The sequence below is a fragment of the Gavialis gangeticus genome, unplaced genomic scaffold (assembly GCF_001723915.1).
Source record: "Gavialis gangeticus isolate Ggan-Ray unplaced genomic scaffold, GavGan_comp1, whole genome shotgun sequence".
In the NCBI taxonomy this organism is placed as follows: domain Eukaryota; kingdom Metazoa; phylum Chordata; order Crocodylia; family Gavialidae; genus Gavialis; species Gavialis gangeticus.
The window spans coordinates 136,603,267-136,616,170 of NW_017729022.1; the positions used below are offsets into that span (position 1 = coordinate 136,603,267).

Here is a 12,904-nt window from a genome sequence, read left to right on the forward strand (position 1 = left end):
GCTTTATTTGCCACTGTGGTTTAATCTGCTGTTTTTTGGATCCTCCTCCTCCCCCCAGCATCAGCATTATTAATTGGTCACTAATGAATAATTCATCATTGCATGCATTCTGCTTGAAGTGACGACTGGGGATACAGGCGAACTTGGACGCACTCTCAAGGTGGGCTGACCAAAACCTGATGGCCTTCAATATAGAGAAGTGTAAGGTGCTGCACCTTGGTAGGAAGAACCTTCAATATACTTACAGGCTTGGCAGTGCTATGCTCACTAGCACCATGACTGAAAGGGACTTGGGGGTCTTGACTGACCACAAGATGAATATGAGCCACCAACGCGATGCTGTGGCTGGCAAAGCAAACCAAACCCTGGTATGCATCCACCAATGCATCTCAAGCAAAACCAGGGAAGTCATCTTCCCACTTTACTTGGCCCTGGTGAGACCACAGCTTGAGTACTGTGTCCAGTTTTGGGCTCCCCATGTCAGGAAGGATGTGGAAAAGCTTGAGAGAGTCCAGAGGAGAGTCACTCATATGATCCAAGGTACGGAGGGAAGGCAGTACGAGGAGAGGCTGAGGGACTTGGGACTCTTCAGTCTGGAGAAGAGAAGGCTCAGGGGGGACTTGGTGGCAGCCTACAATTATATAAGAGGGGTACATCAGGACCTGGGAGAGCACCTGATCACCAGGGCTCCCCAAGGGATAACAAGGTCTAATGGCCATAAACTCCAGGAAGGCCAATTTAGACTAGACCTAAGAAGAATGTTCTTCACAGTGTGAGTGTCCAAGGTCCAGAACCAACTCCCCCCAGAGGTGGTGCAAGCACCTACTCTGGACTCCTTCAAAAAACAAGTGGATGTTTTTTCTTGCTGGGGTCATTTGATCCCAGCTGACTTCCTGCCTATGGTGGTGGGGCTGGACCCAATGATCTTATGGGGTCCCTTCCAGTCCCTAATATCTATGAAATCTATGAAATCTATAAACCAGTCTACAATATTCCCTTTCAATGATGCTATTATCCTTTTGCTCTTGTACTGTGACAAATGGTTCAGAGCACTGCCAAACCTTTCTTTCCTATCACAGTGACTTAGGATGCATGTATACCATTCCCAACTTTTATCTTATTCATTTATTCTGTAAGGAGAATTAGTTACATCCACAAATTTCAAGTGGATAAAGTGCCTTAAATTGGAAGTGTAATGTTCTCTACACAAGATATTTGACAACTAAAACAAAACCGGTTACATGCGAGTACAACTTCAGGGACTGTTCTCTTGGGTTTTCTCCCAGATTCACTGAAGTCTCTCTTGCCTTCTAGCAGCCCAGAGAGTGGTAAATTCATGAGTATAACAATTGTTATACTCATGAATCATAACATCAGTATAACTCATAACATCAATAGAACATCAGTATAACAATTGGATATGGGGATTATTGCTATTCTAACAATTCTCAGCATCTCTCATACACAATATTTCAAGAAAGCCCCTTAAAAATTAACATTTAAGGCAAACACCATCCATCATTGGCTCTGATAGAGTTGCATTATGAAATTCCCTCATGAAATGAATTCTTAGATTTCAACCTGGCAAACCATGAAATGCACAACATAGCCATGTCAACATCACAAGCCCAGACAGCTGTCTCCTGAAATGTATGTGGATTGGAAATCTTAGTAGTTGTTATAGCTAGGATAATGATTCATCCTCCCTCTGGGGCTGGGGCTTGCCTCTGCATGTTTTGCAATGCTGTCTGGCTTTATAACAGCATAGCTGCATGCTGTGATTCCCAGCAGATTTCTCAGCAAACTGATGAGTGAGGAGCAGGCTAATTCCTTAAAACAATGGCATTTCTCTTCAGACAGTTTTTCCTGCTGGCTGTGGATCTAATGCTTGCTTCCACTTTTTCATGCTTCCTTTATGCCTTTGCATGCCTCATAATTGCTTTCCTCATCTGCTTTGTTATCTTCCTCTCCTTCCGAGTTGTGAAGAAAATGGAGAGAGACATAAAAGGGAGAGCAATTGTAATTCTAGTTTCCAACAGCTCCATTGGACGGACATTTACCAGGAACCTGGATGAAGCAGGTTTCAAAGTATCTGCCACGTGCTGGCCACCTAAGGAGAAATGGGCCACAGTTGTGAAGGAAGAGTGTTCTCCAAAAATGAATGCGTCGCAGATTCACATGACTGAAGATGAATATCAGAAGACAGTGAAAAACTTCATAGAAAGCCACTTATCTCTGAAAGGTAATGGTTAGGGAAAGCTGGTGGAAATGCATAAGAATGCCTAAGGAATATATTAGAGCACAGAGGGCTGGAGTCTGTTTGGTAGAGATCATTTTAATAGGTTGGGGGGAAAGAAAAAGTGTTGGCTGAGATGCTACCAGTACCCTACTCGGAGGAAATGCATCTGCCTTCCTATTATGCAGGTTTCCAATGAAGGGTGCTGCTGAATCCTCTGCTGCAGAATCAGCTGAGGGCAGGACGCTGTTTCAAGCAGCACTTGGCCACAAGACTGTAACCATCTCTTTCTGTTCTGATCACTGGGGGCTAAATCTGAAAACAATTTGTAGACTTCACCTGGGACTAGATGAGGCAGTGAGCTGTGTTATCTGCAGAGTACACAGTATACCTGTGCTTGGGATTCTGCCAATTTCTTTCTGGGTGCAGTAGAAAAGTAATTCAGGAAGATGATAGGGTGGCAAACATTTTGGGTCCCAATCAAGCTTTAAATGTGAGGATACTAGCAGCAAGGCTTTGAACCAGGGATCCCCAGCTCTGGAACCTGCTTCCTACTGCTGTCTTTTGCAAAGAGTTGAGTCACTGTCCACTGCATCCCCTCATGGCCAGACTTGGCACCCTACTCATTTTAACATCCTGAACATCCTGATGTCTTCTGTCAATGTGGTGTAAAGCCAGGCATCTTCCAGGGGTAATGAATTTAAGACTCAAACCCCACTGTCCAGAGAGCATTCTGCCCAGAGTTAGGCCTCTCCTGAGTCTGGGTTTCACTGGACTGTGGTTCTTTACATCCAGAATCATCATGTCCCCTCCTGTTGCAGTGGAGAAGTTGGGGATCCCAAGGCTGCCCTCTTCTCTGGGTTCCTACCTAGTGTCCCTGTCTTGAGTAGTGAAGGACCATCCCTTTCTTTTCCTTTACTGCTTATGTGGCCTAGGAACCTTCTCTTCTAATCAGTATCCTCATGTTCCTCCTCTTACAGCTTCCCCCAACCCGCTGCTCTGAAGACTCTCCACATAGCATCTCCTTCTTTCTGCCTGGTTGATCACCCTTCATTAACCCTGCTAACCTGAAACCATGTGATGTCCATCACAGTCTGGCAATGTCCATTAATGCAGTTTTTTCTTAATCCCATTCTCTGATCAGTAAGGGACTTTTAAGGAAAGAATGAGGATTTTAGGTTTGTGATTGTGGAGAGGATCCATCTTGAAATAGATGGGCATTGCTCCTGTTGTGCTTGAACGTACCTTGGGGTGAGAGCTTTAAGTAGCACTTCTTTTAAACACACACATATGCAAAATATTTAGAGTTCTGATAGTTAGTTACATACTAACAAACCTTTTGGAAGGAATATTAAACCTCAGGCTTCAGCATTTAAGCAAATCCATCAGAGATCTGAAGAAAACTTCGTTACAACGCACAGATTATCTCACATAGATTATCTCACAGCTGCTCTTTGTCAGTTTTCTACATTTACCTAAGAAACTTCTGGTGTCAGTGACAGGATACCAGACTGAACAGACCCTAGGCCTGATTGGCAAAGGCTAGTGCAATTATCCTAAAATAAATAATTGGAATTACTGAACACTTGCAATTTCCACTGATTTTGACAGAAGTGGAAGTGCTGCACATTGCTCAGCATAACTTCTGGAGCCAAATCTTTGGGTGGGGAAAACCAATTGGTAGTTGCACAACTTCAGTGGACCTATGCTGATCATTTACTATGAATTAGACCCATGAACAATGTTCTTAATGTTTGACCTTCTTTTGATTATTTGATTACGTATACTGATCAAACTCCCCTAGAAGTTTTTTTTCCCCTCAAAGATTTCTTTTCTAAAGTTTCCCTGCTATTTTACAGCTAGGATCTTTAGCATGGCATTCACATTGTGGACATTAAAATTTATTTTCGATGCAGTGACCCAATTACATAGCAGATCAAAGTGTGACATCAGCAAAAAAATTACTTGCACTAACATTCTTTGATATCCTTGCTGAGTTTTTGAGTAGGAAGTTGGGATTTGTTTGATGGGTTTGATTTAATATTTTTGGCATCGGTTGGTGAAATGTAGACTCCTGTCATCAACTGGCTGAAAGGGAATTCACACTGTTAGATACACACAAAAATTCAGCCTGATTGACAATCTCTGCTAAAGAGAGGACCTGGAAAATAGCAGGGGAGGGACATTTGCATCTCTGTGAAAAGACACATTGTGTGCATTTTTCTTTAGAATTATTTTTTTACTGAATTTGATATGATATATAAGTTTTCACTTTTGGTTTTCAATGGCTGATTGTCTTTCTAAAGTGCTGGTCCTTGTCTGCATAGGAAAGTTTGTTACATTAAAATGATACTGGTATAAACTCCCATGTTGAGGCTCTTGTTTCTTTTATTTAGTATAAAGATAACCCTTCTTAGTTAGGTTAAACTCCTTTACAACTGGCATAAGCTAAACAGAACATCCCTCCTACATACATACTTTTAAAGGAATAATAGTGTTCGCATGAGAGCCTATAATGACTTATACTCTCAGTATAACATTTCTCTGTAGGCAAATCTTTACACCTGAATTACCACTTTTTCTAAACTACCAGAGCTCTTTATTTTGCTCTGGTAGTACAAAGTAAAACTTTGAAGACCCTATTTACTGCCACTCAGATGCAGAAAGACTTTAGCATGACTGAGAATCAGGCCATCATCATCTGTTATAAAAACCACAGAAATTCTTCCATGCTGTTTAGAATTAATCATAATCCTTGATGATCTGTGCAGGAGACTTCATAGGTTTACAAACTCTATCACAGACTATGCACACATTACAATCAAAGCTGATGAGGAAGTTTTTGACCAATCATTTTTTTTTTCATTTGTAAATGCCAGGGCATCAAAATGGAAACTTTGCAAAACAGGTTCTATTTCAGTGAGTCTCCTGAATAAAAGCATGTTTGAAAACCAAATTCTGAAATTTCCAAAAGATTCCGATTCAACATTTCCAAGTGAAAAGGCTTTTTAAAGTAAAAATGACATTTGTCAAAAAATGTAAGGCATGTACACTAAGAAGCTCAAAATCCAAACCAAACATTGAATGATCAACACAAAATATTATATGAACACAAATTTGATTTTGTTTGTTTTACTTGCTTGCATTTTTTTTAAATGTTGCCTTTTGCCTGCCAAGAAAAATAAATTCTCTTAGGGCAAGCAAACTGTTTCCTATGTACTTCTTTTTGTAAAAAATTGTGTATGATCTCAAAGGTGTTGTTGCAGTTATAATATGCACTGTTGGAATTCAAATGTATATTTTGGGACTGGTGTTATATCACATAGATAAAGGACCCCATCAGTTGTACTTATATTGTATTCATCTGTTATGACTAGTAGGTTTTTTCTGTGTACCCCTAAGAAATGAGGCTTGCTTTCTTGCAAAAGGGTAGCAGCATACGTAGCCTCAAACCCCAATATTAGGGTGTCTTCCCATAGTAGAAAAAGGCCATCGTTATCTACGTAGTTTCTATGGCAGTAGAAAGAATATAAAAAACCAGGTCTAGTTAAGAATGAGCTTGCATATTCCATACGTGCTCCTTGATTCATGGCAGCATGATTCTCCCACTCCCTGCATTACACAGCTGCTGTATTCATCTGTGTCTGCAATATTGCCTCCTCCCCCTGCATTATTCATTTAAAAACAAGGTGGGGTTCTCCAAAGCAGTAGACTGGCTTAAAAATAATAGTTTTAGAAAGAATAATAAATATTGGTTCTTTTGAACCTTTAGCCCATGGAGTCTTTACCACCTGGAAGCATCATTGTGGAGCATGTCCTGCCCATGCCATTGCCTCCCATGCTCCGTGTACCAGATATGTGGCAATGTAGCTACCTTAGAACAGTCCTGAATGTGTGCCAAGTGTGTATACTTGATGCATGAAGCTGAAGAGCAGTGTGAGCATGTCCTTAACACCACGTAGCTGTTATGCTGCCATACTTCCAGGAACTGGCCACATGGAGTAGGAGCTACGTGTGTGGGCCATGCTTCACAGTGGCCTGGAGGTGGCAAAAACCTGTTCTTCGTGTGCACACTAGCCAGGTTTCCAGAGAGCTAGAAGCTCAGGCTTTATTTAAAGAAAAAAGGCAGTTAGCTGAGGCTTTATTTCAGACCATCAACAAGTCATTGAGAGCTGTTAAAGTCATCAGCAATAAACTGGGATTGAGCTGCAGCCTCTTGCTACTTGTTTAACACTGCCCTTTGGCTAGGCTGCCAGAACTACTGTAATTTGTTTTATTACTGTCCATGCTGACTGTGGTGTCAGGCCTTGAGTGGGGGGAGAGTAAAGCAAAAGGAAATCTCAGATTGTTAGGGCTCACTCTGGATAGGGAGCAGAGCCTCCAGACTCAAGAAAGGTAAGCAAGACAACACACTGTTCTCATCTGTTTTTCTGATTAATTTGAATAGCATCCACTGCCATGTCACCTGGGTGTCCTCCTAATTCAGGGGTGGGAATTATATTAGCTGGTGGGCCACTTCATGGGTTTTGGTGAGCTGTTAAGGGCCACACATACAATCTTTCAGAAGATTCATTTAAATGAATTATAGCTAAAGCACAAATCATATACTAAAAATCAAACACCTACTATATTTTAATTTTATTTCAAAAAATCATTTTTGTCCTATGTATTTGAATAGTGTATATTAAGGCAATTGCATAGTAGATCAAAATAAAGTCCTACTCATATACTGTGTGTGTGGAGAGTGTGTGAGGGTGTGTGCGGTGTGTACGGGAGGATGCGTCATATGTGTGTGGGGGAGGGGCTGCCTGTGTGCTCGGTCCTGAGAGCCAGCCGGGGTTGGGTGGAAGAGGGGGAAAGGGAGCACATGCAGTAGAACTCGTCCAGGCATGTGGACTGGGTAGAAGGTGGCTGGGAGCTGGAGCCTGAGCTCCACATGCTGGGGCAGAAACAGCCTGGCTGCAGCTTGCCCCCCACCCCACTCCTCCCATCCCTGAGTGGCTGGGCATGTGGTGCCCAGCATCTACATGGTGCATCTATATGGTTGCTATTGCAAACTGCACTACCAGCTGCCCCGAGTGGTGCAGTGAGGGCAGGAGGAGGAAGAGCCGAGCAGTACCCAGGTGCGTGAGGCCACACCAGGAGCAGCCGCACCGGGATGCTGTGCACACTGCCTGGGGTGGTGGCCATTGGCAGGCATGGGTGGGAGTGTGGCATGGTTGCCCTGGGTGGGAGCAGGCAGGGCTTGGCCCTGTGAGGAGTGCTGCAGGGGCAGGTGTGGACCAGACACAATCAATTGGCAGGTGCCCGCCTGCAGGCTGCATCTAATCAGTTGGTGGGCTGGATCTGGCCTGCAAGCCACAGTTTGCCTAATTCTGTCTCAGTTACAGGGATTATGACACAGTTAAAAAAAACAAACAACAACCATAAGTCAAATGCGAAATGAAATCAGTACTCATTGCATCATGCCCAGGAAGCTGTTTGGCTCTTGGCCTGGCCCAGCCAGGCACAGCAAGTTCCAAAAGGCAATGGCTCTCAAGCCCCCTGCCAGGGTAAGCAGAGTTCTTAGACTTCTCACATGATCTTAACTGACGCAGCAAAGTAGGGGGTAAAAGTCAGTATTTCAGATGCCTGGTCTTAGCCTGTTTTTCTCACTAAGATCATTATTTGATGCTTGATGCTTGTATAGCAGCCAGAAGGAACACTGAATACAAACTTGAGCACAGGAGTCACATATTGATGTTGACACACGTTGTTTAGAGATTGGGAAACTAGAACTTGACCATGATCTTTTTTTATATACCATATTTTCTTGCATACAACACATCCCAGAATATAATACATGCCTTGTTTTTAAAAGGCAGAATGAAGAAAAAATGATTGTTCCAGAGTTATGGCTTCATAGACCAGGAACAAAACCTAATTGTAAAATGATTCACCCTCCCTTTCCTACTTAGGCTTTGAAATAGGAGAGGAACCAGAAGCAGCTAGCAGACAGCAACATAGCCTAAAGAAAGATTAGTTTGCTTAGTGGAGCATCAAGACCATTAAAAAGGATGGGCAATTGTTAACACCTGTGGAGCAGAGAACAAAGAGCTATTAAGTCAACTGGCTTCCCTCAGCTGCCTGAATAGCCATGCCACAGCTGCTGCACTGTGGAGCAGGAATCAAAGCAAGGAATTTCTATCCTGGGAAGAAAATCAACTTTTCTTCTTAATACATGCACCTCAATTTTGGGGGCCTGATTTTGAGGGAAAAGGTATGTGTTGTATGCAAGAAAATATTATATAAACATATATGATCCCAGCCTTTTCTGTGCCATAGTTAATGCACTTCTCTCTATGGACTGTTCATATTCTGTATTGCTTCCTATCTTATTTCCTTTGCCTGCTTGTCCTCACACATCCATTCACTTCACTTCATTTTGCTCTCTCTCCATTCTGGACCAACATTTATCTTGCCTGCTAGTGCAGAGGAAACAACAAGCCAGTCCAGAGATTTCAGTATAGAATGGATATAATGGTAGAACATCCATCACTGTTTACTTTCTTCCTTTTCCTTTCAGTCTCTGTTTCCCTGGTTCTGTTCTTCTTGCTCGTTTCATTTTCTAGCTGCTTATCCTGACAGTTTTTTCTTCCCTTCTTTCTCTCCTACGTATGGTTCAACCAAATCATTCTGATCCACATCCACTGTCTTTTCGCGTCTTTCTAAGTTCATCTTTCCCTGTTTCACTTCTATTCCCTTCACATTCATCAATCAAAAGATATTGGGATTTCTTGTATTCAGTATATGTACAACCTTTAGAATACCATACTTTTTTTGTTAACCTTCATAAGACAACCTTTGTTGTGCCACATGAAAGGAAAATCAGTGGTGCAACAAAAGGAGGTAATAGACTCTGCTGCTTTATTGTGGCAAACATCTATTAGAGCTGTGCAAAGCTTTGGTTGATGATTCGATTTGGCGGAGATTTGGCCTGATTTGGTGGCCAAATCTCTGAATCTGAATTGAATCAGGAGACCCTTTAATCTCTGAATCAAATCTCTACCCTCTAAATCAATTTGGAGAGATTCAGAAAGATTCAATTATTCAGACATAGGCACAGCTTTAAATGCTTTTTCTATATACCTCGAGGTACCAGGCATGGCTTGTGAATGCTGTGATGGTAGAGTGGATGGAGCAACCCACAGGAGTGCGCCGGGGGGGAAGCGGGGAGAGGGAGGGAGTAGTCCCCAGCGCGCTTGGCAGCAGATCCGGAAGTGGACCAGAAGCACTTCCGGTCAACTTCTAGGTCCACCGGGGAGTGCATGAGCACACAGTGCTGCTCTGAGATGGTTATATTGCATCACATGCAGGACCAAGTAGGCAGGACATGCTTCTTAGTGGTGCTTCTGGGCTTGGTGTTGGGTGGTATTAATGAGTGCTGTAGAGAATTATTAGCAGAGCAACTGTTAGCCTGGAAGAAATCATGGCTCTCAGCCCCATGCCCAATCTATTAGACCATTTCACACTCCTCCTAAAGGACAAGATATTCTTGCAATATGGATGTGTCACTGATGTTATGAGAGCTACCACTCTCCTGGTATTTTAATATGCATGGTAAGGCATCACTTTTTTTTCCGTGAGTTACACTTTTATAGTCAAAGTGGCTACTCTCATGACCAAGCACTTGCAGGACAGAGCCCTTGTTAGGAAGAAATGTGGGAGAAAGACATTTGGATTCTATTTTTTTCTACAGTCGTGACTGAAGTGCTGTGGTAGTTCCTGTGTTTCTTTAGCCTGGCAACCTTACACAGGTAGCAGAACAAAGGGGGCACAAAACATCAGCAGTTGTGCTGTTGCCCTGACCAGTGCTGCACTGCTAGCAGTGATGCTGCCCTGTGTGCTGCTGCGAGGTCAGTCATGCTGTGATGCCTCTGACTTGCTCTCAGTTTGTTTTATTAATAGCTAGACATTCCTCCCCATTTTCCCCCTGTTAAGTTTAACTTATGACTAGGACTTACATCATTTTCTAAGCTCACAACAGAAGGAAAATTCATATTTTCCTTTTTCCACAGTAGAGATCATTTTATGGCTGCAACATAAATAAATTCACAGTCATCTACCATCCTTAGTCACCTTTGTGATCAGTCAATCAGGGTAGTCACAGGCTACAAATAAACTACAAAGCCATAGAAGTTAGGAATGAATAAAGTAAATGATATAACTGAGAGTTGCATAGCCAACAGTAAGGAACACTGTATTATTTAACTTCAATTGAACACAATAACTGGAGACTATCCCTTAGAATCAGGCCCTTTCCATAGGCACCATTCTGAGGCTTCAAATGATTGTGTTTGGAGTTATAAATCCAGCTACTGATGCTTACAGTCACTCATTTGTGCATTGGCAGATATAAGCATGTGTCTCTGAAAATCTGTCCATGAACTTTAATACTTCCTTCCTTCTTTAGTGGGTTGTTAGGCTGAATGTATTAATGATTGTGAGGCATTCAGATACAGCAGCAGTTAGGGATATATGGAGTGAATCTACATGTGCACTTTACTGTAGAATAGACTAATTAGCTCTGTGGTAAAACCTCACAGTCTACTCATGCTCTGGTATTAGGGTACAGTAAACTAATTAACTCTGCTGAGGATAGTATTGTTGGGGACAATACTATCTTATGGCAGAGTACTTTACTCCGCTGAAATGCAAGTGTAGATGCTGACTGCGGGCACACATTGCACCGAGTCAGCACCCAGCCAGCCAGGGATCTACTCTGCCCTGGCTCCCATTGCTGTTGTCCTGGGCATAGGTATAGATGCTGTGCTGGGAGCAATTGACTCTCACTCAAACTGCTCCTGAATTTACTGTATTGCATTAATTGCCCGTGTAGATCCACCCATGATGAACTCAGTGGGCAGGACTGCTTGGCCTGTGATGCTGTAAAATGGTAAGAGTTGTTTCGTTTTAGAACAGCATGTGATCTGCAGGTTGTTCTTCATCCAATGCATTTTTAAAGGTGCTGAAACAGGTGCTCAGTTCCTGGTCCACCAGACAAATTTGGCTCATTGAGCTGTATCATCTGACTCACCAGGCTCCCCATGGATTTGCAAATTTGGTGGCAGGGGAATGGTGGCAATGTTAATTGCTGCTCCCCTGCTGCCAAATTTTGAGGATGGTCCTGTGGGCTAGACCAGGCACACAGGGCCAGCAGTGTGGGGTGAGGCCAAGGTAACACAGGGGCTGGGCTAAGGTAGCATAGGGCTTGATCTGGGTGTGTAGTGCTAGACCAAGGAAGTGCAGGGCTTACGTTGTGGTGGCGCGGGACTGGGGCAAGGTGGTGTGAAGCCTGATTCAGGCACGCAGGGCCCAACCCTAAGCACTGATCTCATGAGGGATCTGGCCTGCAGACCAGCCTCAGGCTGCTCATCTGTCCTGCAGAGCCAAAATGATGAGCAGCACTGCATTGGAACATTGCCCACTTTTCACCATAGTTTGTTGGTACATTTAGGGTGAGATTTTTCAAAAGCCCCTGATGCGGTTACACATCCAAGTACCAAGGACTCTTGATGGGAGTCGGGCAGTTGACTCCTTCAGGGCCTTTTAAATCTAAATGAAGACTTTCCAGAACTCTTCTTCAGAAGGGTCACTCCATAGCTTAGGCAGCCCTGGGCCTATTTGCAAAAGCATGTTTTAAGGAGACCTGTGCCCTCAAGAAATGCTGCAGTATCATTTTCCCTCCCCCAGCCCCTTCTCAGGCATGTCACACTCGTATGCAGTGGGCAGAGATGAGATGGATTCTATCTTTCCTATCACATTTCTCCCCTAGCAGAAATCATATCTACAGGTGCCTTATCCCTCTTCTAGTGCCTACTCACACCAGCGGGCTCTGCAGCACACTCAGAACAACAACAGGTTTGGTGTAGGAGAACCCTGTGAAGGAAAGAAGCCCCCATGGAAAACACTCTTCTGGCAGAGCTCTCTGCTTTATACTCAGAGGGAATCTAGCGCACAGACAATTGCTAAATCTGACGTGGCAGTATGCAGCTTTACTGGTGAAAAGTGTGATATGGGAAATTTCTAATTTTGAAGTTAATAGCGAAAGGTATCCTGAATTAAACTACCCTGAGATGTTCTATGGATCACACCATTATAGATCTAATGCAATAAGGTCCCAAGCTCCCACTGGCACTGGCCATGTCTACACAAGATGCTGACTGCACCATAGCTTGTTACTACTGCGCAGTAGTATCGCGTGGCACGAAGCGTGATGCTATGCTACGGTGCAGTCAGCATCACCTAAAAGCCATTTGACAATGCTACTGCACAGTAACTACACTTACTGTGCAGTCATTTAGTACTTGTGTATACAAGTACTAAATAACTGTGCAGTAATGGCTGTGCAGGCAGTGTCTCATGTAGATAAAGCCAGTACTCAGCAACCTATATGATTACAGATTTTCATAGATTCATAGATTCATAGATTAAGGGTCGGAAGGGACCTAGTAGATCTTCTAGCCCGACCCCCTGCCAGGGCGGGAGAACAACAAAAAACCCCAAAAAGAGAAACGGGACTCAAACGAGTCCAGCCAGGTAGGCATCCAGCCTCTTCTTAAAGACCCCCAGGGTAGGGGCCAGCACCACTTCCCTTGGAAGTTGGTTCCAGCTCCTAGCCGCCCTAAC

At 43.4% G+C, this 12,904-nt stretch overlaps 1 protein-coding gene across 1 annotated transcript in view; it reads left to right on the forward strand.

The window, feature by feature from the left end:
• Positions 1-1,764: 1,764 nt before the first annotated feature.
• The window catches only part of LOC109296716, a 29,164-nt gene continuing 18,024 nt past the window's right edge, over positions 1,765-12,904 (forward strand). Inside the window, exon 1 of the mRNA XM_019516227.1 lies at positions 1,765-2,242. Coding sequence (XP_019371772.1) covers positions 1,840-2,242 — 403 coding nt within the window. The 5' untranslated portion in view covers positions 1,765-1,839. The remainder of the gene's footprint in view (positions 2,243-12,904) is intronic.